This window comes from Oreochromis niloticus, linkage group LG15 (genome assembly GCF_001858045.2).
Source record: "Oreochromis niloticus isolate F11D_XX linkage group LG15, O_niloticus_UMD_NMBU, whole genome shotgun sequence".
In the NCBI taxonomy this organism is placed as follows: domain Eukaryota; kingdom Metazoa; phylum Chordata; class Actinopteri; order Cichliformes; family Cichlidae; genus Oreochromis; species Oreochromis niloticus.
The window spans coordinates 15,136,072-15,161,492 of NC_031980.2; the positions used below are offsets into that span (position 1 = coordinate 15,136,072).

The 25,421-nt window shown below is 37.6% G+C and overlaps 1 protein-coding gene across 1 annotated transcript; it reads left to right on the plus strand.

Annotated features, from left to right (window-relative positions):
• Window positions 1-2,780: 2,780 nt before the first annotated feature.
• Window positions 2,781-21,225, plus strand: LOC102081816 (phospholipase B1, membrane-associated). Its single transcript, XM_013271974.3, has 42 exons — window positions 2,781-2,821; window positions 3,920-3,973; window positions 4,762-4,822; window positions 4,908-4,942; window positions 5,853-5,937; window positions 6,024-6,075; window positions 6,504-6,584; window positions 6,993-7,058; window positions 7,147-7,208; window positions 7,528-7,603; window positions 7,711-7,818; window positions 9,215-9,289; window positions 9,392-9,463; window positions 9,589-9,663; window positions 9,755-9,815; window positions 10,283-10,341; window positions 10,423-10,496; window positions 10,610-10,653; window positions 10,768-10,876; window positions 11,095-11,146; window positions 11,407-11,487; window positions 11,585-11,650; window positions 11,749-11,849; window positions 11,989-12,070; window positions 12,160-12,264; window positions 13,227-13,322; window positions 14,207-14,278; window positions 14,460-14,537; window positions 15,779-15,839; window positions 17,621-17,679; window positions 17,773-17,840; window positions 17,920-17,963; window positions 18,334-18,433; window positions 18,522-18,573; window positions 18,664-18,744; window positions 18,830-18,895; window positions 18,974-19,068; window positions 19,307-19,388; window positions 19,467-19,571; window positions 19,649-19,744; window positions 19,891-19,965; window positions 20,685-21,225. Exons 2-42 carry the CDS (start codon window positions 3,943-3,945, stop codon window positions 20,958-20,960), a joined length of 3,219 nt encoding a protein of 1,072 aa, XP_013127428.2. The 5' UTR covers window positions 2,781-2,821; window positions 3,920-3,942; the 3' UTR covers window positions 20,961-21,225.
• The last annotated feature ends 4,196 nt before the right edge of the window (window positions 21,226-25,421 follow it).

Sequence of the window (25,421 nt, forward strand, 5' to 3'; positions counted from 1 at the left end):
GCTTCCGTTTAGGGGTTTAAAAATAAATCCGAATCGAAACTTTATTTTTTAATATTGAAACATTTGTGTAAATAATATTTAATTATAAATGTTAGTGCCTTGAAAAATATCTTAATTGGAACAGTAGTCACAAACCTACTCCCCCCTCCACCGCCCCCCCAGCATTTTCATAAAATAAAGGCTTTTATTTTGAAGTCCCGGTCTCTCCAACATTTTCCATACTATTTAGTAGCTTGACGCAGCTCCTATCTTTGACCACTAGGGAGCAGCACGTCATACCAAAATAGAAACCCTTTACCAGACCCACATGACTGGATGTTGTGGTAGTTTCGTTCCTGCCAATTGAAGCATAAACCCACCAGTTCATTGCTAGATAGATTACTTTCTTTGATTTTTTTTGATACATGAAGTACAACTACCCTGAAACTGTGCAGAAAGTGTCCTTTGTAGTAAATTTCTCCTTTGTGAGATGTACTTTTCATATGTTTTCTTCATTTTACAGTAAAAGTAAATATGTAAACGAAGGTTGAATCGTGTGCTTGTGAGCAAAAATTGCAGACCGGTTTATTTTTAGTCAAAGTTACTGAATTTCAAATTTTCCATTGTGCTAATCTTGCAGTAAACAGTCAGTTTACCTTACAACCAAGATTAACCAATGGGATTTACCCAGGAATGTGTCCGACATTCAAAATAGAACCACGGTATACTTGCACCACCTGCCCCAGCTTTCATTCTGTAGCCTCATTCTCCTTTCATGGCACATTATATCACTTCGTCAGACTTTAAAGCTCCCTAAAACCCGTTTCCTATGTTATAGTGAGTCGAGCCAGTTTTCCAGAATAACACGTGTAGCTCTTTATCCTCTGTGAGGACTCGTTGCATCTGCTGTCACATTAGACTAATGTGCTCTGAACAGCCAGAAAAAACAGTCAGGAACACTGATCTGATTGTCAATCATTCCACTTAATGTCATATGTGAAGGCAATCATTTCTCCATGCATTGTCTTTTTTCCTTGTTATCTATTTTTGCCACTCTCTTGTTTTGCCACTAATCGGGGATTTGAGGGGTTTTATTGTGACTTTTATGAAAACTATTCCAATATTTCCCCGTATCCATGGGTTTTTCAGTAGATTTAGTACTTTAGTGCAATCTGCCAGTTTACTTTTCTCATTTCAGTGCCTGATACAAAGGCTCCGAAACTTTTTGCATTACTTCTGAAGTTGCTTCTTTTCTCCGACAAGTCCAATCTCCTCAATCTTTAAATCTAAATTTACGTCTTTAAATTTAACAGCCTCATTTTGTTTTGCTTTCTCTCTATTACAAAATACAAATAGATCGAATGCATTTTATCTTCTGATACAGTGGTGAAACAAATATAAATAAATAAAGTCATAGTACTACTACTAAAGTTTTAGCATCAAATTATACATTAAATACACTGTCTGAGAGACTGGTGAGTGACTCCTTGACAACCCCAATTATTGTGACCTCCAACAGCCAATAATAAACTTTAATTTGGTGGTGGTTGGTGTTGAGGAATAAACATTTTTCCCTATTGATTGGTGGTTGCGAGGAGGTCACTGGTTGGTTTCTTTATATGTACTCTGACAAAAGTCAACAACAGCTGCTCTATTGGCTTGAGATCTGGTGACAGTGGATCCCATTTGTGACATGGTGCATTATCCTGCAGCAACAATCCCCAGCAATACTCAGGCAGGCTTAAACATTTAAACAATGTTCAGCTGGTACTAAGGATCCTAAAGTGTCTGTGAAGGTTCTCAGTCATCCAGGTCATCGTAGTCAAAGGAGCTTGCAAAGAAAAGCGTCTGGACTTCTTTAAGTTGCTTGAACACGTTTCACCTCTCATCTGAGAAGTTTCTTCAGTTCTAAGGTCAAATGGCCGAGAGTCCCAGATTTAAACCCAGTGGGAGTATCCCCCCAAAGAGGGACAAAAGGACCCCCTGATGATCCTCTAATCACATGAGCCAAGGTGTGAAAGCGGGTGTGGGTCCCAATCAGCCAGGGTTTCGGGTGAGCTCATTGTGAAACCTGGCCCCACTTTGTCATGCGAATTCCTGAGGTCAGATGGCCCAGGATGTGAGTGGGCGTTAAGGCGTCTGGGGAGGGAACTCAAAACTGGATGGCAGACAGTTGGTGTCGTAAACCACCGCCTCTGTTCAAAGATGGTCGCTCACAGTGGACATAGATAGCTTCTTTCACTCCTCTTTCAAACCATCTGTCCTCTCTGTCCAAAATGTGAACATTGGCATCCTCGACAGAGTGTCCTTTGTCCTTTAGATGCAGATGGACTGCTGAGTCTTGTCCTGTGGAGGTGGCTCTTCTATGTTGTGCCATGCGCTTGTGAAGTGGCTGTTTGGTCTCTCCAATGTAGAGGTTTGGGCATTCCTCGCTGCACTGTACAGCATACACCACGTTGTTAAGTCTGTGTGTTGGAGTTTTGGCTTTAGGGTGAACCAGTTTGTGTCTGAGTGTGTTGCTGGGTCTGAAGTACACTGGGATGTCGTGCTTGGAGAAAACTCTCCTGAGTTTCTCTGATACACCGGCTACATAGGGGATGACAATGTTGTTGTGTCTGTCTTTCTTATCCTCCCTCGCTGGTGTCTGATCTTCTTTTCTGTGCCTCTTTGCTGGCTTTATAAACGCCCAATTAGGATACCCGCATGTTTTGAGTGCTTCCTTTACATGTGTGTGTTCCTTCTTTTTCCCTTCAGGCTTAGAGGGAACATGTTCTGCCCGGTGGTGTAGGGTCCTAATTACTCCAAGTTTGTGTTCCAGAGGGTGATGGGAGTCAAAGAGGAGGTACTGGTCCGTGTGTGTCCAGCTACAACTTCTGAAATTGTAGCTGGAGCTGATTTTACTTACTTACATACTCCTGGGTGGCTTTATTTGTAATAAGCCCACAATATTTTTTATATTAGATTATAATTATTATAATTAACATTTGGCTTGATTTGTTAATAGCCATGTAGTCAAAGAAGAGTGCAGGTGAAAGTGGAAGTATATGCTGGCAGTCTAGAAACGTAATAACATTAATATCACTCTTTATTTCAGGAAAGGTTCATTTTGAGCTTATCAGTGTCATTATATCATCATATATCATATATCATCTTCAAGCTGTGTCCTTTGAACAAATAGGATAGTCCCTTCCCTTCCATTTATGACAGCTATAATTAACTGACTAAGTATAACTGATAATAACAGAGAAAGACAGCTTACTGTGAGCTGAGAGAGCAGGAAGGAAAGAAAGCCACACAGAAGATAAATGAAAACAACATTAAAAAACAGGATGCTTCAGCAGCTGCTTCTGATCTCGCTGCTGGGTCTGACATGGACATCAGGTCTCCACTGTTAAAATAGCTTGATATAATGCTCATGTTTCATGTTTTTTATGATGCTGTTTTGTTTCAATTTGACAAATTATAAATATATATTTTGAAAAGGTTCTGCATAAAAAGTAGGAATTATGTATGATTTACCTAAAGAAAATTTTGCAGAAATCAGGTGTGGAAGGACAGTGCACTGAAATATATTAAAATAAGCTATTTTTAACTCATTCTGTTAGTACTAGCATTACTACTTGTACTATTTATTTTCTTATTTTGGAGGTTTAGTTTAAATTATTGGATTTTGATGTATATTTGCTGCTATAGTTATTAAAAAAATCATTTAAGTAAAATTAAAATATTCAGTATATGACTGTCCAGTTGGTGAGAGTGATACCAATACAGGTAGAAGATGTTTGTGTTTGTTGTGCTCCTCTTTTCCAACCTAGAGAGGATTTGAGCCAAGTCTGCAATTGAATAAATAGTAATACTTTTGCCAAAAATGCTCCTCAGAGCTGTGAACTTCTGTACTTTGAAGCATTTTTATCATTTGTTATCTCTTCACGTTTTCTAGCAGTCAGACTGCCGTGCTCTCAGATGATCCCTTCACAGGAGCCTCCTTCAACTGGTAAATTAGACAATCAAATGGTTTTATGAACAGCCTTCGAGGAGAAAAAAGCTCTACAGCTGACACTATAATACTGATCTTTATGATAAACTATATGGACAAACTTATTGGAGCTCACCTTATGTTTTGAATTCAGGTGTTGCCACAGGTGTATGAAATTAAACACCTAGCTATGCCGCCAGCCTTTACAAGCGATGGGGGGAAAGGGGTCATAGTACTGTAAGAGGATGCCACCGCTGCATGAGTCAGTTTGTGATACTTCTTCCTTCTCAGATATTCCAAGATCAACTGTAAGCAGTATTATTGCAAACTGGAAGTGTTTAGGAAGCACAGCAACTCAGCCATGAAGTGTCTGACCATGCAAAGGTACAGAGCAGGGTCAGTGAGTGCTGAGGTACATAGTGCATAAAGCTCTGCTGACTCATTACTGTAGTCCTAAACATCCTCTTGCATTAACAACAACAACACAAAAACTGCACTGGGAGACTGATGAGCAGCTCTTGTAGGTGTAATGATTAAGTCTGAGTAGAGCGTTTAGCATGATTACTAGATTTGATAGTTTTAATAAACTTTCCTGTTATCACAGTTTTGAATCCAGCATCTTTATGTCAAAATGAACTTTTTAAAACTTTTACTGAGATTAAAAAAATAAAACAACTTCCCACCACCTATTGCTGAACACACTAATGTAACACCATCATTTAGCCTTCAGACTTTTACCCACATTTGGTAACTAGGCTAATTTTTATCAGCTGTAGTTCATCATTGTATTTTTGCAATTTTTTCAGTTAATGTTGTTAGGCCCTCAGATGTGGGTCTGCTTTCCACCATTGGACTTCACATGCGCAGGTGAGCACAGTTTACTGCTCAGCTGTGATAGCACAGTGAAAACCTACACAAAATTTGAAATTCACACTTTGGTCCTTCTCTACAGCACTGAGCTGTCCTCAGTTGTATCAAGACTTAGAGGTAAGTCGATATCTTTAACAGCTTCTGACATTATATGTTTACCTAATTAAGTCGCTGTTGTTTTTCTGGGCTTCCTGTGGGACATAATGTGAGAGCTTCAATGTGTTCAAGTGTCACTGAGATAATATATAAGCAACCAAATGGCTTGATCCAAGCTTTACCCTCACTAGAATTACAGCACCTTACGGTCTAAATACACTCATGTCACGAGGCTGATAATTTTTTCCTGTTACACCACAGTGCTCTATCTATGCAGCACTGATATGGACACAACGTGATAGTTACTGTTACAAAAACACTGCTATCATGTTTACGTCAACCTGGCAGGGCAGATTAATTTTTATGATTAATCTGCAGTCAGAAAGCTTAAACCTAATCTAGTTTTAACAGCCACACAGAATAAAACACAAAGATACTGTACTGTGATTGAAGGAGAGCAGTAAACTCTTGCGTTTAAGAGATTTAGGATAGTAAATATTGGCCTCTTTTTCAATCTTTCTACTCTTGGGCCTGTATGATATTTTAATACATAGATATTATCTAATATGCCCATCTAAGGCACATAGTTCTAGCTGTGAGCACATATTTTTCGGCCCACATGTTGTTCAAACCTTCTGTTTGTGAGGGGCAGCCAATCAGAAAGGATCAGAAAGGCAGAAGAGCTTAAAAAAGTGTTTCAGAGGGCTGCTGTAGTTCAGTTCAATTTAATACAACTGAATTTATCTAGCACTAACACACAGCCACTTCAAAGTGAGCTACTGCATTAAGGCCCAGTACGGGAGAAACAATTTTACTTTTAGAGCTTATTTTGAACTGTGAATCATGCAAAGCTACCCTAGATGAGTTCAAGATTGAAAATAGGTTAAAAATGAGTGCTAATGTTAAACTTGTGTTACCTTCTCTCAATCAGAGCTGATGGTTCTGTTCAATCCTGAGCTGATTAGTCACCTCTCAGAGGAAACAAACCTTTATGCCCCTCAGCTTCTACAACACAGGTACAACGTGTACTTTTTGGCTCATGAGGAATAAGCTATGATTGCATATGGTGGCTTAACTCTTTCATGTTATTTTATTTTTGTAGCACTCTGGTGGATCAGGCGAAGGAAGTGTCCCTCTATCTACAGAAAAGTCAGGTATATTCTTACATTTTCCAACCTTAAGGATAAAATTTGATTTTATGCTTTCCATGGTGAATCAAGAAGATATATCTTATTTGGAAATGAGGGAAATATTAAATATTCACAATAAAAGTATTCTAACCAACTTTCTCAGAAAAAAAATATATAATTCAGTATTTGTAAAAAAAAAAAACACACCAGAAAACAAAATATATTCTCTCATTATTGATTTAATTATTAAAAACTGGAGATTTTGCAGAACTATATGTTTGAACAGGTGTTGTTTTAACCTGCTGTGCCCTGAGAAAAATATCTAAAGATCATACTTGCCATACAATTGACTGAACATGTACCAGTGGATGGTGTTTCTTACAGGTTCAAATTAAAATGATTTCAAGTGAAAGTTAAAAAGTAACCAGCAGCAGTGACTCCCCCCATAACAGGCTCGCGATGTGAATCGGGACTGGAAGTTGGTGCTTCTCTTTGTTCAGCTGGATCAGCTTTGTGCCTGTGAGGACCAGCAGGTAAACAGTGAAAGACCTTACTGAGGTTCCTTAATCTTTAAGAGCTCAATGCCCGGAGTCCAAATCACTTATTATTCATGTTTTATAGACTTTGTTGCCTTAATAGTGTAGTTACAGAGCCCAAGCTATCAATTCTTATCAGTTTCAAACTTGCACTATCCCAACTTTCCTTCATATATGCAGATAAAATTTGTTCTGTAGATATGTTGTCACTGTTGCTATTGCAAAGGTTACCTTCTATATCGTTTTTTGGCTACTTGGCATTTCCTTTAATTTGATTTACATAACACATTAAAGTATTAGCTGACAACCAAACAAACAAGTAACTGTACTGGTGACTCTCTTGTTGAAAAAAAGTAGCATTAAAGTCACTAAGAGTTGATGGAGTCTGTTGTGTTTGTACTGCAGGTCTCATCGGTTATCGAGGCAGTAGTCAAAGAGGTGGATGAGGCTCTGCAGTTGCTGCATTCTCGGGTATGTTTCACATTATACGCAGCAAGCAATTTTACCTAAAATGTGTTAGTTAAATTTGCAAAATTTTATTAACTTCACTGTGCTGCAGCTCAAACGGACCATTGTCAGTGTTGCATTATGGGATGGAGAGCGTGACACTATGCAGAGCAAGTAAGTTCACTTTTTCTTCCCTGACCTTTAGAGAATGACATCGAAACAGGTGCTGTGCATGTGTTGAAGATGTAAAAGGATTTAAGATCTTTTTTTCCCAGGAAAATAAATTAATTAGAGGACATGATGATAAGTCAGTGAGACAATACAAAATGTCACTGCTGTCAAGTTAGAGAATGTTATGTTCTTAACCCGTTTACTTGTTTCCTTTAATAGTTTTATTTTCATTTTTTAATTATTCACTGTTGGGGCAGTTTGCTTTCCTTTAAACAGGAGGATACATATGAAGTTTAAATTAGTAAATGTGTGTCACTGACAGATCATGCCAGTGTTTGGAAACAAACAGTGAAGGGGAGCTGCGGCTCCTGAGAGCCGTGTTGACTCAGTCTCTGCAGGTTTGTCCATATTTCATGTTCAAATAGTGTTTTGATTGTTCTGATATGCTTGAGGGGATAGCTGACCTCTTGCTGATAAATGTTGTTCCTAAACTCTGTTTTTCCAGGAGTCTTTGGATGAGCTGTTAGTACAGAAACACTGGTACAATGACAGAAAAGACTTCACTGTTACCCTTCAGGATATACCTTTCATCAGTGACCCATCATTTATTGCTGTGAGTTAAATTCAGATCATGTTATCCTTTTATTCTCCTATAAATCCCTTCAATTGCACCATTTTGAAAACCCAAATCTTTATTAGTGCCTTAGTCACACCACTCTTGAGTTTTGGATTGCTTGGGTAATTTCTGTGTCTCTGCTTTGTGATAAATTCCAAGTAACCCATAAGTGCATCATCACTTGAGCTACTTGTATAACAAACCAAAGCAGATAAGTTTTTATCTTATCATCACTCCCAACTGGTCATGACAGAAAGCTGCTACTCCCTGAGCCTGAGGTTCTGTTGGAGGTTTCTTCCTGTTAAAAGGGAGTTTTTCATTCCCACTGTCACCAAGGGGGTCTTTTTTATTATTGGGGTTTTCTCTCTTCTCTTACTGTAGGGTCTTTACCTAGCAATATAAAGCACACTGAGGTGATTGTTTTTGTGATTTGGTGCTATGTAAATAAGACTGAATTAAACTGAAAATAAATCTTCAGCATAATTTACTTTATGATGTACACCTAAGTTTTTCTAACTCAGTGTGTTAACATGTCTTTTTTGGAAAAGGCCTTTTGGGAAGAATCTTTGGAAGATTACAGTAGACCAACTATGTTGGCCAGAGTTCCAGATAATGAGTTGGGTTGTGTATGGGCTGCAGTTTACTGTGATCATTTCTGTCATCAAATAATTGCTAGAGCCTATACTGACACATTTTTACCGGCAAAACAAAACCCGAACATTTTTATTGGGATTGAAGAAATTCACCTAACCTTTCACTTTATAAGGCTTGAGATAGCAAATATTTATTAAACAGTGACCTATTTAACTTTTCTTCATCCATTTTGTTGCAACAGGAGTTGGTCAAATTGAACATGAAGTCAACTTCCTTTTCTAACAGTTTTTTTTTGCTCATGGATGTGTATCTGTGAGGAGCACTTTAACATTAGCTTCTGAATATACAAGCCCCACCCACCTTCTCTTTAGACCTTCTGTTTATGAAGGGAAGCCAATCAGAAAGGTTAAAGGGATGTGATAGGGAGCTAAAACAGTTAGTGTAGTAAAAATAAAGAGCTTCAAGAAGGCCCATCAGGGTGATATTAAATCGAGTGTCGTAGTCTATTTGTATGCATTATATAAAAGCTACTTTCAGGTGCTCCCTGCGTCACAAGGGATCCCCACAGCAGGTAGCTCGCACAGTGGTTTAGCAGGTGTTTTTATGCAGGATACCTTTCCTGATTCAGTCCCAAAGGGATTTGTGTCTCATCCCAGCATCTGTGAAAATCAACTCCCAAAGAGTACAAAGACTTTGTCTTCTCAGTAGATGATATTAAATGTCTGTGTTTATCTTCCTGGACTGAACTGAAGATATTTTTTATGCACTGTACATTATCTGTCTTTCTTGCTTTTAACAGAGAGGGAAGCATTTCACTGAGTCTGAGACATTACAGCACAGAGATAAACTGTTGGTGCAGATGTGGACAAACCTGGTGAGGCTTGAGACTCTCAAAGTCAAACGCACTGGCATTTTCACACCCAGTTACTCTTCTCAGTATCCCAGACATGAAAATAATGAGCCCTTTGTCTCTTAGCTGCAAGCCACAGTTGCCCAATATAAAACAGAGGACAATGGTAAGATCTTCACATTGCCATGTCCAAGCGAGGTGAGTAATTTTACAGTAAACCCACTTATATATATGGTTTCAATCAGATTAGACACACTGTATTTACAGAAGATGATTCTGTGCAGCATATTCCTCCTCCTTAGTTACCTGTCTCCCTCCCTTAGGAACGACCCTACCTGAGGACAGAGGGAAACTCTCCGTCATATCACCACAGCAATATCTCTCCTCTCCTGGAGCCTGTGAGTATTGTCTACAGTCGACCCGAACCGAGGTGGGCCAGCTTTGCACGCTTCCTGTCAATTTCTGATTGTGCTCTGTGTGGCTGCTCAGTTTACAGGGACAGAAATGCCCTGTGAGGACTTAAGTCCCTCACCTACCACACCCACTTCAGGTAAGATGAGGTTAAAGGTTTTTCTTGAGCACTTGGGTGACCTTAAATTATCAAAAAAGTAATACAGATTTTATCCAAGATCTGGCTTATTATATCACATATTGATGGTTATTCATTTATTCCACATATTAGCACATGGGAATAAAAACTACAAAGTAATACCTCTGACACTGTACAAACTTCAAGTCACAATCTAAGATGCTTTATGATGGAGCTTTGTTTTTGTTGTTTTTTTGTGATATGTCTTGGTTTCCTCAGTCTGTAAAATGTAAAGTGTGTTCTTTAAATCTGCTCTTTCAAATCATCCTAATAGTATATTCCCAGTACATTGATACTATTATACAATATTTGTAGGAAGTTTAATTTTATATACTTTTGTATTTATGTGTATTGTAAATACAATATTATTGTACACTTGTCTTATTACCTTTATTTATTATTCGGACCATTTCTTCTGTGTTTTGCAGTCCACGAACTCAGACCTGGAGACGTCAAAGTTGTTGCTGCTGTTGGCGATTCGTTGACAGTGAGTCATTCTTATCATCTTCTCATTATTTAGAACTGAATAGGTTGATCCTAAAACTTTTTAAAACCTGCTGTTTTTCAGGCAGGCAATGGCATTGCATCCAGGCCATCTGATATCCTGGATGTCTTGCGTCAATACAGAGGTTTATCCTGGAGGTGAGTCAGGACTCTTCAGGTATCCCATAATGTTGCAGCGAAATACTAATATTAAACTTCCTGGGCTAGTGTGTCACATCATTCAAGTATTTAACTTCATGTTTATTTCCCAGCATTGGTGGAGATGAAAACCTGACTAGCGTCACCACTCTGCCCAGTGAGTCATTTAGATAACCAAACACATTGCTGAAATAACATTACGTGTGAATTTTTTTTTTTATCCTTGATTGTTATTACTATTCATTGTTGTTCATTATTATTGTTATTACAGACATCTTGAAATATTTCAGCCAAAACCTGACGGGCTACTCTGTTGGCACGGGCCAGCAGGGCACACCTCAAGCATTCCTTAACCAGGCTGTGGCAGGAGCAAAGAGCCAGTGAGTCCTTTTAGAAATCTTATCACAAATACCTGCCCGTGCTGTAAGAGATTTGTTACAGGTGATACATGAGTAATCAGCTTGTAGAATATGTTTTTCTATACTGAATGAGTACAGCTGTTGTTTTTGCTGTTTAAAAGTTTTGTTGATGTTAATGGTTCAACTTTGATTGAATGACTCTTTAATCATCAGAGAACTGTCTATTACTGTGTTTTTAGTGACGTACCAACCCAAGTGCGTGCTCTGGTGGAAAGAATGAAGAATGACTCTGTATGTTTAAAGATATTTGATCTTGAACAATATTTTTACTTATCAACTTGCCCATAGTAATGAATAAATAATATAAAAATAAATTTATAAATAAATATAAATAAAGTAATAAATAATGTTGCTAAGATCACCATCTTTCATCAAATATCACATAAAATAGAACATGTTTTTATCTATCTATCTATCTATCTATCTATCTATCTATCTATCTATCTATCTATCTATCTATCTATCTATCTATCTATCTATGCATGTTGCAGAGGATCAGCTTTGAATCAGACTGGAAGGTGATCACCTTTTTCATTGGAGGAAATGACCTGTGCGAGCACTGCTACAACTCTGTAAGTACTGGCTTGTAGTAATAAGTCATAGGTCATTTTTAAGGAGCCAAAACGGTCACCAAACCCAAACGTGAAAATGTTATATCTTGGTTTACAGCTACGTTACTCTACAGAAAATTATGTTCGCAATGTCCGAGAAAGCCTGGATTATCTTCACAAGGAGGTAAAATCATCAGGCAGGCTGTCACATTTATAGATGCAGTATGTATGCTGGTCCTGGTCAGTGTTAGCATTAGCATTAACTCAGCTTATGTCTGATAGGTGCCTCGGGCTCTGGTGAACTTAGTAGAACCTCTGCAGATAACACAACTAAGAGAAATGCACAAAGATCCCTCACTTGAATGCCCAACCTGGCTGGTGAAGTAAGTATCACTTTTTTGTATTCTGAGATATAAAAAAAATATGTAGGTAATGCATTGCTCAGTTGCTCTTTTTATCGTCCACAGTTATCATTTCATAAATAATCTTAAACTGTTGTGTAACCCCTTGTTATCTCTCCAGGATTATGTGTCCTTGCGTTATTTTGCCAAAGTCCAACTCTGAGGCTCTTCAAATGTTGGAAGACCTCAACAGAAGCTATCAGGTAGAAAAGTCCAGAAAAAGGAAATCTCATTAAAAAAGGAGCCCTAAAGTCAGTCCCCATTGATCGTCATTGTTTTCTCTATATTTCAGCGAGTGCTACATGAACTCGTGGAGTCCGGCCGGTATGACACTCGCTCAGACTTCACTGTGGTTATCCAGCCTTTTTTCAGAGACATCATTTTCCCCAGGCTGCCGGTCAGTAATAAAGCACAGAGCACAGGATTTACGGGTGTTTATCCACAGTTCACCTTATCCAGTATGTAACAACATGGCCCTTGCAGCAGTACACAAGGATTTTGTTGTTATTCCACTATAAAACCACTGAATCGATGGCTTCCACATAGTCTGTTCAAGCAATTCTGTATTCTGCAAAGCATAAGGTCTAATTTTAATTACGTTAAATCATCAACAAAAGATGTAAAATTTTAAATACTAGCTAACAAGAGAAAGGACTATGGAATTTCTGTAGAATGGTAGAATGAGATTCTTGTGAGAAATTGTTTGATATTTTGTTAAATACACTTGTGATTGACTGACTGATTGATTGATTGATGCTATTCCAAAGTTAAAAAGCCATCAACCAGCACCTCTAAAGGTCAGTCTATTCTGTCTGCTTTCAATGGTTTAATTTAATCTGTATAACAACTGAAATATTTGTAGGAAGGCTGTATGCTGTGTCTTTATGTGATCTTTAAGTTAAACTAAGCAGCTGCCGGCTGTAGCTCCATATTTACTGGATGAGGGTGGACTCACTCTTCCTGAGAAAAGCTGACAAACTTCTTATGCTGCTAGAAAAGTTTTTCATATATAATTTAGCATTCGTTGCATTATTTTAGAGTGAGAGTGCTCCTTGAAACAGTTCAGATTGTGTATTTTAAAAGTATATTTCTCAAAATGACAAATTACTCCCTTAACATTTAAGGTCAATGTTAAATGCTAAGTTCTTACAAAAACAGCTTTATTGACATTTAAAAAAAAAAAAAAAAGAAAATACTGCAGCTTCTTTCTTTTCTTTTCTTTTCTTTTCTTTTCTTTTCTTTTTGTTTTTTGAAAGATCTACTGGTCCTGATCAGATATCTACACAGTAGTTATATTCTGACCGATGCAAGTAGTCCAAAAATCTTAACATTTACATACTTATTGTGCATTTTTCTCAGGATGGCCACCCTGATCGCTCTTTTTTTAGTGCTGACTGCTTCCACGTCAGCCAGAAGGCCCAGACCATGATGGCTCGCTCCCTTTGGAACAACATGGTAAATATATGGCAAACAAAAGGGACTCCTTTTGTAAAACACTTATTCTGACCCGTATATATTTTTGCTATTTGATACTTTTATTTGTACAAAAGCTACATAATATGACATGACTATTTGATTCTGACTGAATATGTGTTTGTCAAGCACCGATGAAGACGTAGTTGCCACACTTCAGCTGTTTCATGTGCTTCTAATTGTGCCACATATCAGCAAGGATTTTTTTCTTTCTTTTGATATCTCTGCCTGTGCCACCGAAGAGCCTCAGTGGGATCAGCCATCACAAACAGCAGCACTTACCTTTTTTCGTAAACAAAAAGAGGCTGTTACAGTATTTCGCACACATGCCATTTTGCTGTTGACTGCATTATTAATGACTGTTGAGGATGTTGTTCTGCTTCATTAAAATATTAATAAGTGGGTCATTGCATGGAAAACAACAGTGTTTCACCCCCCACCCAGAATCAGAACATTATATAATAACTGTATTATATCTAATGGAACTAGTACTATGGAAATTTTCTGAATTACAGGCTTTCGAGGTACTTAGTGGTGGGTAAAAACCACTATGTGCTCCCTCAACAATGCCATTATAGCTACTGATGCTATGTGTAAAAGGCAGGAATATTGTAAATATCAGCTGATAAAACTACATTACTAGTATGAGTAGCTGAGCTTATAAAGAATAATATATATTTTCTGTACCCTTGAGGCATAAGGATATAAGAATTTATACCATCTAACAAAAACTGTATCTGGTATCTGGTAGACGTAATCTTGACTATTTAACAGATTGTTAAACTTCCACTGATTTATTGGTACTAATCATTATGCTTAACATGCTGTGTGCACAAATCACAAATGTTTTTTTTTAACTCTCAAAGTTGGAGCCACCGGGCAACAAGACTTCTTTACAGGACTTTTCTGTATCCACTGGCCTGAAATGCCCAAGTAAGGTAGGAGAAAAGTCAACATGTTTTCGTAAATCCTCAATGGAAAAATTGCTATTCAAACTTAGCTTAGATTACAAATGTTGTGGTGTGTGGCATTTCTTTGTCTAGACTCTAGCCTCTATAGATATTCATCACTTTGTTATCACTATACATCACATTTGATTGAAGTTCTTTTTATCCACAGACTTCACCTTATATTCGGACCTACAACAACAGCAATTACATCTATTCCAGTCCCTCCCCAACACCTCAGCCTAATACAGTGAGTATCTAACTTCCAGTTTTTTAAGGTCTTTATCCTAAAATGAAAACCAGCAACTTCTATCACAATTAAAATATTTTGTTGTTTAACAGCCAAAGACCTGAATGGCACTCAAATTAGCAACCTACCTATTATCAACCTACTAAATGTCAATCAGAGCTTTTGAACCACCCATCTTCTGTCTTTTATCTGGGTTAAAGTTACTAGGACAGTAGTCTAAGCAGAGGTGTCCAGACCTCTCTCCCCCTAGCTACCTCGTCTACCTCATTCAGGTGTTAGCTGTTCCCAAGCTAGCCAAGAGACATTATCTCTCCTGTGTGTTCTGGTTCTGCCCTGGGGCCTTCTCCTGGCAGGACATACCGAAAACCACTCCCCTTGGAGGCTTAAAGGAGGCATGGTCAGGTGCCTGAATGAACTCATATGCCTCCTTTCGATGTGTAGTGGTGTGGACTGAAATAGTAGTAGGCTCTGCTCTGAGCTCTTTTTGAATGACTGAGCTCCTCACCCTGGAAGATCATTTCCACTGCTTGACCTAAAGCTCATCTTTTGGTCAACATACAGAGCTTGTGATTGTCATAAATGCCAGGGCTTGTCTCAAAGGACACATTCAAATTACATACAACATTAAAGCTATAAGATTGTTTAAACCCTAGTAAACAGACTCCCTTTTTTTAAGGTTTGGGCTTTTTTGAAGGAGTCATGCACTGGAGTCTGTTGGGTCTCAGAAGAAGCTCAGAACTGCTTAATACTTATCTAAATAACTAAAATAGATGCCAGTAATGAGCAGTCTGAGGGCTTATGATGGTTTGTCTTGTCCCAGGGACTTGGGTTAGACATGTGGATATTTTGGAATTGCTTCCCAGTATTGTCCTTGTTTTTAATTATTTCTATAATTCAGCTAGTATCTCTTATTATTGCTAAAAGGTTTATGCACTTTTGTTGTGTATGTGTATTTCCGTCATTTACAAATGCTTGCTTCAAGGCCGAATAAAGCTGTGATTCTCCAAATCTTAGCCCCAATAATAGAAAACCATTAAAATCTAATTAATGTCTGCTTATTTTCTTTGGGTAAACATTAGATAAAAATCAGTACAATGCTTGGACAGACTTTCCATTTTTGAAGGTTAAAAGACACAAATATTGTTTTTAAGAAATGTTATTGAACTGATGCTTCACAAAAGCTAAACGTTCTGATTAATTAGGACTGATTAAAGTATTTTTGGTATTTGCAATTCTTTCAGAACTGGGGAAGTGACTTTTCCTGTGTAAATATTGCACCATCTGACACTGCACCAACTTCAGGTAAGATGGACATCCACATACACACAGACACACACACAAGACGTGTCCACTATCATCCACTTAATGCAATCCCAATTCCAAAAAGCTGGATAGATTTTGGAACCAGGGAAATTAAAAGCCACTTTAAGCTAATGTACCAAACTTTGCAAGAACTAAAACTATGATAACCTATAACACTACACTAAAATTCAGTTTAATTCAGTTTTATTTATATAGTGTCAAATCACCATAACAGTTGCCTCAAGGTGCTTTATATTGTATTGTATTGTAAAGACCCAACAATAACAGTCCCACTTTGACCAAGTACTTGGGAACAATGAGAAGAAAAGCTCCCTTTTTACTGGAAGAAACCGCCAGAAGAACCAGGCTCAGGGAGGGGCAGCCATTGCCGTGACCAGCTGGGGGTGAGGGGAGGAAGACAGGACAAAAGACACACTTTGGAAAAGATGCAAAGATGAATAATAACTAATGATTAAATGCAGAGTAGTGTATAATTCAATTCAATTCAATTCAATTTGATTTATATAGCGCCAAATCACAACAGAAGTCGCCTCAAGGCGCTTTATATTGTACAGTAGATCGCACAATAATACATACAGAGAAAAACCCAACAATCATATGACCCCCTATGAGCAAGCACTTTGGCGACAGTGGGAAGGAAAAACTCCCTTTTAACAGGAAGAAACCTCCGGCAGAACCAGGCTCAGGGTCATCTGCCTTGACTAGTTGGGGGGTGAGGGTGAGAAAAGGAAAGAAAAAGCATGAAGAAGGGAGGGGAGAAAGAAAAAATGGAGAGTGATGGAGAGGTGGAAGGAGAGAGGGGAGGTAGAGGGGTGAAGATATAGAAAAGCGGTGGAGGAAGATGAGGCTACACCTTCTCATGATCAAGTGAGGAAGCAGGAGGGTCCCTCCTCCAGAAAAACCAGAAGCATTTCTTCTTTTTTGCCTTCTTTTGCAGGCACTGTTCCTGGAGCTCTTTTTTCTGTAGGATGAGGGTTTTCAGTTCTTCCATTGTTACTGCCATTTCCTCCTCAAGTTTCTTGCATTTTTTCTCCAGTTCTTCTAATTTTGCTTGTTTTTCTTCAAGCTTTTCTTTCAGATCTTTAGATTTTGCCTCCTGTAGTAGCTAAGCCTCGTACATGTCTGTATTCCTCTGTTGTACTTTGTTGTACGTGTCTTCTAAGTCATGATTTCTGCTTTGGATTTCTTGAAGCGTACACTGCAGGTCATTATGTGTTTTTTCCAGTTCTTGCTCTTGAACCTGCATTTCATGTTTTTGCACTTCAAGTTCTTAAGTTTTTCGAGCTCTGTGTTTTTCCTGAGCATGTCATTGTTCTTGCACTCCAAGTTGTTATTAAGTTCCTTGAGCTCTGTGTTCTTTCTCAGCATTTCATTGATCCTATGCAGCATGCCTGAGCATTGTTTTTTCAGTTTTTCCTTTTCTCCTTCTAGTAGATATAAATTCCTGCTTTATATCTACATTTATTTACAAAACATTTATTTACAAAACAAATGACCTTTCTATACCTTGTTCATCTGAGAAATGTGCTTTGAACATAGATATTTTATACTGGTGAATTGCCCGCTATTGACGACATAATAAAACATCCATCAGTAAAAAGCAATTAATACTCTGAGTAGTTTTTGAGAAGAGTACTTTGTATTTTTACTCAAGTATTTTTTAACACCAGTACTTTTACTTGTAATTGAGTACAATTTAACCAATGTAACAGTACTTGTACTTATGTACAAATTTTGAGTACCCTTTCCACCTCTGGTAGTCCACAAGCTGAGGCCAGCAGACATTAAGGTGGTGGCAGCACTAGGAGACTCTGTGACAGTAAGTGCAATAACATAATTATTCCCCCTTTTTAAGCAGAAAAACAAACTTTCTGCATCTTTAAACTGCAGTGTGGTATATTTGTTTTCATAGACAGGCACTGGTGCTAAAGCAGAGAACATATTTGAGCTCAATACAAAGTATAAAGGAGTATCATGGAGGTATGATATCATTATACAGGATGCTGACTGTAATAAACCAGTGTAATGCTCATTGGCTTTTTTCATGTATATCTTAAAGCATTGGAGGTGATGATACTCTGGACACAGTCACAACACTACCAAGTGAGTTTATGCCACTCGTTGGGCAAAAAACAGTTACTTTATGGGACTGAAATAGCTGTTTCTACAACATGGATTCATGGGGTATTTCAAGTCTTTAGATGATTCTTTCCATTATACGTGTGACTAATCTCTGATTTACTGTTGAAAACGTCCAGAAATATAAAGCCTGAAAAGAATGGTTACAGGAATTTGACTTTTTAAAACAATTTCTGATTTGCTGTTAACGATTTTGATTTGAAATTGCAATACAACTTAATAATAAAAATTACATGATAGCAAATGACATCCAAGTTAAATGGTTACCCCACTGTGTACAAAGAGAACGCCACTCTTGCATATTCTCATTACTCATTTATTTGTATTTCCTCAGACATCTTAAGGAAGTTCAACCCCTCTCTGAAAGGCTTTTCCAAAGGTCAGGGGTTATTGCAGAAGCACTTCAACATGGCTGAACCTGGAGTTAAGGCATCGTATGTACATCTCAGTGAAACAAACCTTTCACCAATCCTCTGTCATTTCTGTAACATCTTAACGATCTGTGTATTCACTTGTTCACAGAGATATCCCATCACAAGTCCAAGCTCTCATCAAGGCCATGAGAGAAGATACGGTACATGAAAACCGAGTTAGATTTAAAAATGAGTTACATTTAGTAATTTGTTTATTTTTGATAATCGGTTTTGGTACATGTGGCCCACAGGAGGTGAATTTTGAAAACGACTGGAAACTTGTGACACTATTGATTGGAGGCAATGACCTGTGCAATTACTGCTTTGATCAAGTAAGTGTTCCCCAAAATTACTGCATTGTACACAAACAACAATTCACTATGGAACAATAACACAACATGTGCTTGACCTCTGTAGAATAATCTATCGCCCAAGAACTACAGCCATAATCTTAAGATCAGCTTGGATATGCTTTACAAAGAGGTATGTTATATTTAAAATAATGAACTATACTGTTATCTTGAGTTTAGCTAAGTTACATTTCTCTCCATGTATCTTTAGGTACCGAGGTTGTTGGTTAATGTCGTGGAGATCATGCAGATAAATCTGTTGAAATCAGTTACGAGGGACACTTTGGGCTGTTCACTAATCCAGAGGTTGGTTTTGTAGTGCGTGTCTTTTCTGACCTTTTCATAGAATGAAACAGGGATTTTACATATGTCATGTAAATCACCTTTTCAAACGTGAACAAATAAATTTTCCTTTGTTTTAGAGATGAGATTGTTCGGAGATGATGTTTGCGTCGACTGTATCATCATATTTCATTTGGTCAGCTGACAATGTTATTCCTTCTAAGCACAATAAAACACATTAATAAAAGGATTTTTTTTTCAGGACCAGCTGTCCCTGTGTTATCAACCCATCAGAAAACTCTCCAGAGCTTGAGGAGATGAAACGAATCAATCACGAGTACCAAGTAGGTAAGCAGTTTGTTTTAAAATTCTTTCAATAACTTCTTTATTTTAAAAAATTTATTTCTGTTATATTTCTTTAGGCTGAGCTCCAGTATCTTGTATCTGGTGATCTCTATGACGGAAAAGAAGACTTTGCTGTTGTACTTCAGCCATTTTTACGTAATTCCTTCATCCCTAAAATTGGAGTGAGTAACTGAGAAACAAACCAAGCACAAATTATCAAATGCATCCATATTGGTACATACTTCAATTTTTTCACCAGGAGGGTGAGCCAGATACAAGTTTCTTCTCTGTGGACTGTTTCCACATCAGTGAGCGAGCACATGCTGAAATGGCCATTGGTCTGTGGAATAACATGGTGAGCTGCGGGAAATAATGAACCAAACTGAAGCAGGGTGGTAAACTCTATGCAAACTTTTAACTCAGTAAAAAGTTTTAACTTCGTGCAAACTTTTCTTTTGGCTTGCCATTTTAAAGATTTCATCTCTTTTTTCTTTCTTACAGTTAGAGCCTATAGGCAGAAAGCAGGCCTACAACAACTTCACATATGACCGCTCCAAAATTCACTGTCCCTCTGAGGTATTTAGGAAGATTATAGAGAAATTCTACTAATCATGTTGCTACAACTATTTAATAATTAGTTGATTTAATTCCACTTACAATCTATGATTTCAAAACGAGTTTTTTTTATTTTAAAAAATACCTAAAGTATAAAAAAAGCAAAAAAAATTAGAAATATATATACATATAAATATAGGGGCCACACCTGTCAGCTAAGAACAGGGAACTGAGGCTACAACTTCCACTGATTCACCAAAACTGGACAATTTGGTGTAAACAGCATGATAGCTATGTCCATTTTTTTTTTTTATAACAACAGTATAATCATCTTCTGATGGCTGTTTCCAGCAGGACAGTGTGCCATGTGACAAAGCTCAAATAATCTCAAGTTGCTTTTTTGTTTTTTTTTACCATGATAATGAGTTTACTGTACTTAAACGCCTCCAGTCAGCAGATTTCAATCCAAAAGAACACCTTGGGGATGTGGTGTAACGAGAGATTTTTTAACATGCAGTCGACAAATCTGCAGCAACTGCGTGACGCTATCACGTCAATATGGACATGTGAATATGAATAGGAGAAAATATTTCATAATATGTCACACGATTTTAAAAATGTAGTGGATTATTCCACAATGTCGTCCAAAATTAAGTTTTGTTGCCAATGTTTCTCCTAAGCTCAGAAATTCTTACATATACACAGCTCTTGAGTTTTTAACCTTTTTATCTTTCCCATAGGCCAGTCCGTTTATCTTCACCAAGATCAACAGTCTCCCAAGTCCATCAGGAACCACACCCACTCTATTTACAGACTCCACCCACAGTTCCAACCCTGCGTTAACAGCCCCTGTGCTCAACTGTTCCTCCTCCACCCCTGTGTGGGTTCCTGTCCTTGTGGGAATTGTAGGTTTAGTGGTGGGTTTTGCTGCCTGTTGGATAATTCTGTCCCTCGGTCATCATCGCAAAAGAAAGGCAGAGAGAAAAGAGCTTGAAATGAAAGGAACAGCTTTTTAATGTTGTCTAAAATCGTGTCAAGAATCAAATCAGTGAGCTGAAATCTGCACAAGACTCCATTATGGAATTTAGGTTTGAAGCCATCTCTCAAATATTTAATTTTACTATTAAAATATTCTTTAAAAGTGCTAGCAGGTGTGTGAAATATTTGTAATTACTTTGTATTGCACAGAAAATTTGAACTATTCATAATTAACTGTATGAATCCTGTCAGTTTGTACATTTCACTCTCATCATACCCATTTTTATTTATTGACAAAATAAAAATGCTTCAGTATTTGTGTGCGATTTGATTCATTTGTTTAAAACAGAGTTGAATTTAGTGTTTTTAAATCTTCTAGCAGTTTTTCTGTCCAACAAGTGAAGCATTAACTTTGTATAAATATGCAAATATTCTCTAGAGAAGAAATCCCACTGGCTCTGGTGATCCCTCTAACCTTTTCATTGCACCCAGCAGCAATTTGACATTTGTGGTTTGGATTTATATATCAAAGTTGCTCAGCTTATCAGTATTTTCATACTGTTATTCATTATCATGCTACTCTCAGAGTGAACTGGAGTAACTTTGAAGATCAGTCATTTCTGGCTGCATCACGGAAAGTGCTCAATTGGGCAAATTAAGAAAATGTAATGTGACTCCCACCTTACTCATTAATGTCAATAAGCAAATGTTGCACACATGCAAAACTGAGAAGGTGAACTGGAAAATATTGATAATGTATAGTATGTCTATATCACATAGATAAACATTATTTATTGGATTTGTTTATGGAAATACAGATCACATCTTTTTCTTTTCTTTGATGGAATTTTCTCAATAAAAGACTTGAATAAACTATGATGAAGAGTTTCTCCCAGGGGAAAGCGACTTATTTTGTCTAATCACTTTGGACAGTCCCCTTTCACATCTGAGACAAATATAATGACTTCACACCATGTGCTGAAACATACATTAATAAAATTTAAGGACAAAAACAGAGAAAAGCGGATAGAAAACATAAACAATCAGAGAAAAGTTCAGATTCCTCCACTGCCTTCTCTCCCAGACATCTCGATACCTCCACAGGTTTGTCAACTAGACCAACTGGACCAACTAGTTTGCCACTTTTCATCCTTATCATAGCTCCCCACAATCTCTCCATCCAGCTGTGAACATTTAACTTTAGTAATCACACCATTAAATGGATACAGTCTTATCTCTCCGATAGAAAACAATGCATGCAAATAAAGAATAGTAAGTCACCCTATCTTTACTGTACGCAAGGTGTCCCTCAGGGTTCAATTCAAGGCCAACTGTTATTTTCACTTTATGTAAAGGACTTGCCCAATGTGTGCAAAATGTGGACATGATTATGTATGCTGATGCTATGGTAATTTTTACACAAGCCAAAACTGCTGATGATGCAGCCCATCAGCTTTCATTGGCACTACAAGATTTACAGAAATGGCTGAATGACTCATTCCTGTGCCTTAATGTTAAAAAGTCCGTATCAATGTTTTTTAGTAAACCTAAAACAACTGTGGCTGCAGTAAACGTTCGCTTGGGTGCACAAGAACTAATTAATGTTGAGGAATTTAAGTATTTGGGAGTGCTACCAGACTCAAAATTATCCTTTAAAAAACACATTAAAAAAGTAGTGAAAACTGTAAATGTTAATATACGGAACTTTAGACATATCCGCACATCATTAACAGACACAGCAGCGATTACATTCCTGCACTCTATGATATTGGCTCATACTGAATACTGTATTACAGGTTGGTCCTATATGAGGTTTGCTGCTATTGTACCAATCGAAGTATGCTACAAAAGAGCATTGAAAATATTTGACAAGAAACCTTTTTAATATCACCATTGTCAAATTTTAGGTAAATATAGGTTTCTAAATGTTACTAATTTCAAATTGTTTAAATCTGCCTGTCTAATATACAAAGTTATACATGGTCTGGCACCTCCACCAATGAGTGATTTTATTAAACAAAAGTCTAGCAGCATTGCTGGGTCTCGATTGACTCGAGCCAGTGTTAGAGGTGATTGCGAATTGGCATTTAGACGGACCACCTTTTCACAGAATGCTCTGTCATATCAGGGAATGAGCTTCTGGAATACTCTTCCACTGTCAGTGAGGGAAAGTACAAGTCTCCCTATCTTTAAGAGTAACTTAAAAGGGTGGCTGAGGGACACACAAACATGTGATCATGTTTAATTAATCATGCTTTATATTGGAAGTGAAAAAAAGTTTGTGTATTTACAAAAAGGGAAACAACTATTAGTGTAATGGGTCAGTGCAATATCAGGACAGTCAGGGCATGTGTAATACTGGGGTTTGTGCAATATAATTGATGTGTTTCCGTTACTGTTATCTATATTGTCCTCTGTTGTCCACTCTTCTTGTCATTGTTTGTTCTAATATGATGTGATCACTGTTTTTGTCCTTGTCACATGATCTGTAAATAGTGTCTCTGTAGGTTTTTACTAATTTATCTGTAACACCAACCTGCCAGAGGGTCTGCAGATGGAAATTAGCCCAAGGCATATTTACATTTGTTAAAATGTTCATTAATATGTATTGTCCCTCTTTCTAAATAAAAATAAATTAAATTAAATTCTATTAAAATGACCCTCATCCAGATCACACTGCTTACAGGCATTTTCATAGCATATAAAGATAGAGCTGGAGTCATTTAAAAACCAGGAGAGGAACATCAAGTCTGTATACTGTATAACTGAATGCGAAATTTGACCAGGTGTGTGAATTTCTCCTATATTGGCTCCTGTTAAATCCAGAATTAAATTCAAAATCCTGCTCCTCACAAGGTCTTGAATCATCAGGCTCCATCTGATCTTAATGACCTTATAATAACATATCTCCCCATTAGAGCACTTTGCTCTCAGACTACAGGCTTACTTGTGGTTCCTACAGTATTCTTCCCCAGCGTGTCTTTGTCCTGTCTTTCTCCCTTCTCCCACAAACCAGTCGTGGTGGATGACCTGGTTCCCTGGTTCTGTTGGAGGGTTCTTCCTTCAACAGGGTTGTTGGGGGTTCAACAGAAGGGAGTTTTTCCTTCCCACTGTCATCAAAATGTTTTTTCAGAGGGGGTCGTATACATATATACATATATATATATATATATGTTTACCTTAACACAAAGCACCTTGAGACAATTATTGTTTTGATTTGGTGCAATATAAATGAAATTAAATTGAACCCCCCCCCAAAAAAGTCATTTAAATGCTGCAGGACTCAACCCCGCGCCTTCACCTCACCTCCTAGCTGACTGAATGCGACCTGCATAGGCTCTGATTGGCTGTTGGATAGCTAGGTACCCCCATTGTGGGGTGAACTGAGAGGCGCATTCAATTGTGATAGGAACTATGACCCTTTGACACATCTAAAATTAAGGGAATAAATACTCTTTCTCTTCTTTTATCACTGCTGTCATTTAAATGTGTGTCTTTTTTCTCCTTTGGTTGTGCCACTGAGGTTGCAATCCAAGTTTGTCTTTCCTGCTCCTTTAGCAGTGTTGCCAACTTAGCGACTTTGTCGCTATATTTAGCGAGTTTTCAGACCCCCTAGCGACTTTTTTTCTTTAAAAAGTCGCTAAAAAAAGACGTGAAAGCGCGTATCGCTTTTACTCTCAACAAGCAGCGGGTGCTGTAACACAGCCAGTTCTTCTTTTACTCTTATGCTGTTTTGTGGATCACAAGGTTTAAAACTACTTATAAACACACACACACAAAGTAACTCCACCAGAGTGCCTATTTCGGATCACTTTTGCCAGTCCAAGCCCGGGTAAAGGAGCAGGGTTGGAATTGTGACATTAAAAAAAACAATAATTGCTAAAAGAAATTTAATTTGTAGTTCTAAATAAACTAAATGCATTTAGGACGTTTTTTACTCACTTTATGTCTCTTCCACGGTGTTATTTCTCTCTCCAACAACATAGGTTACAATTATATTAGCATGAATTATGCAAATTAGGTGATGACGTCATTTAGCGACTTCTAGCGACTTTTAGGACAACCAATAGCGATTTTCCTTACTGAGGAGTTGGCAACACTGTCCTTTAGTGCTCACAGTGAAATGAGTGTGTTCAGTTGTATGCCTGAAAGGGAGAGCATTCAACTGAGTTAAGGAGTCTAACCAGAGTAAAAGTATTTCCTTTGCAAACCCAGCATTTCATTTTTGTATCAACATGTTTCAATTCACAGGGGTTGTTGGATTTGTAAATACATGCAGACATATAAAAAATAAACTTAAAGTAACTGAATAAAAATGCCCTGGAAAATGCTACCTAGCTTAGCACAACGTCACTACCTGTAGCTTGTGCAGTATAAAATAACATTATTAAACTTTTAATTTAATTATGCTAAATTTATATGATGCATTTGAAATTGTGAAGTAGTTGATGACCGATTTCAATTATATTAGTTCAAATAAGGATAAGGTTTATATGCAC

Excerpts from the sequence above, each read along its gene's own strand:
- LOC102081816 (XM_013271974.3), top strand. The coding sequence starts at position 3,943 with ATGATCCCTTCACAGGAGCCTCCTTCAACTG. Across the intron at positions 10,497-10,609 it reads TACAGAGGTTTATCCTGGAG|CATTGGTGGAGATGAAAACC; the intron begins GTGAGTCAGGAC and ends TTTATTTCCCAG. Across the intron at positions 11,147-11,406 it reads AAAGAATGAAGAATGACTCT|AGGATCAGCTTTGAATCAGA; the intron begins GTATGTTTAAAG and ends TGCATGTTGCAG.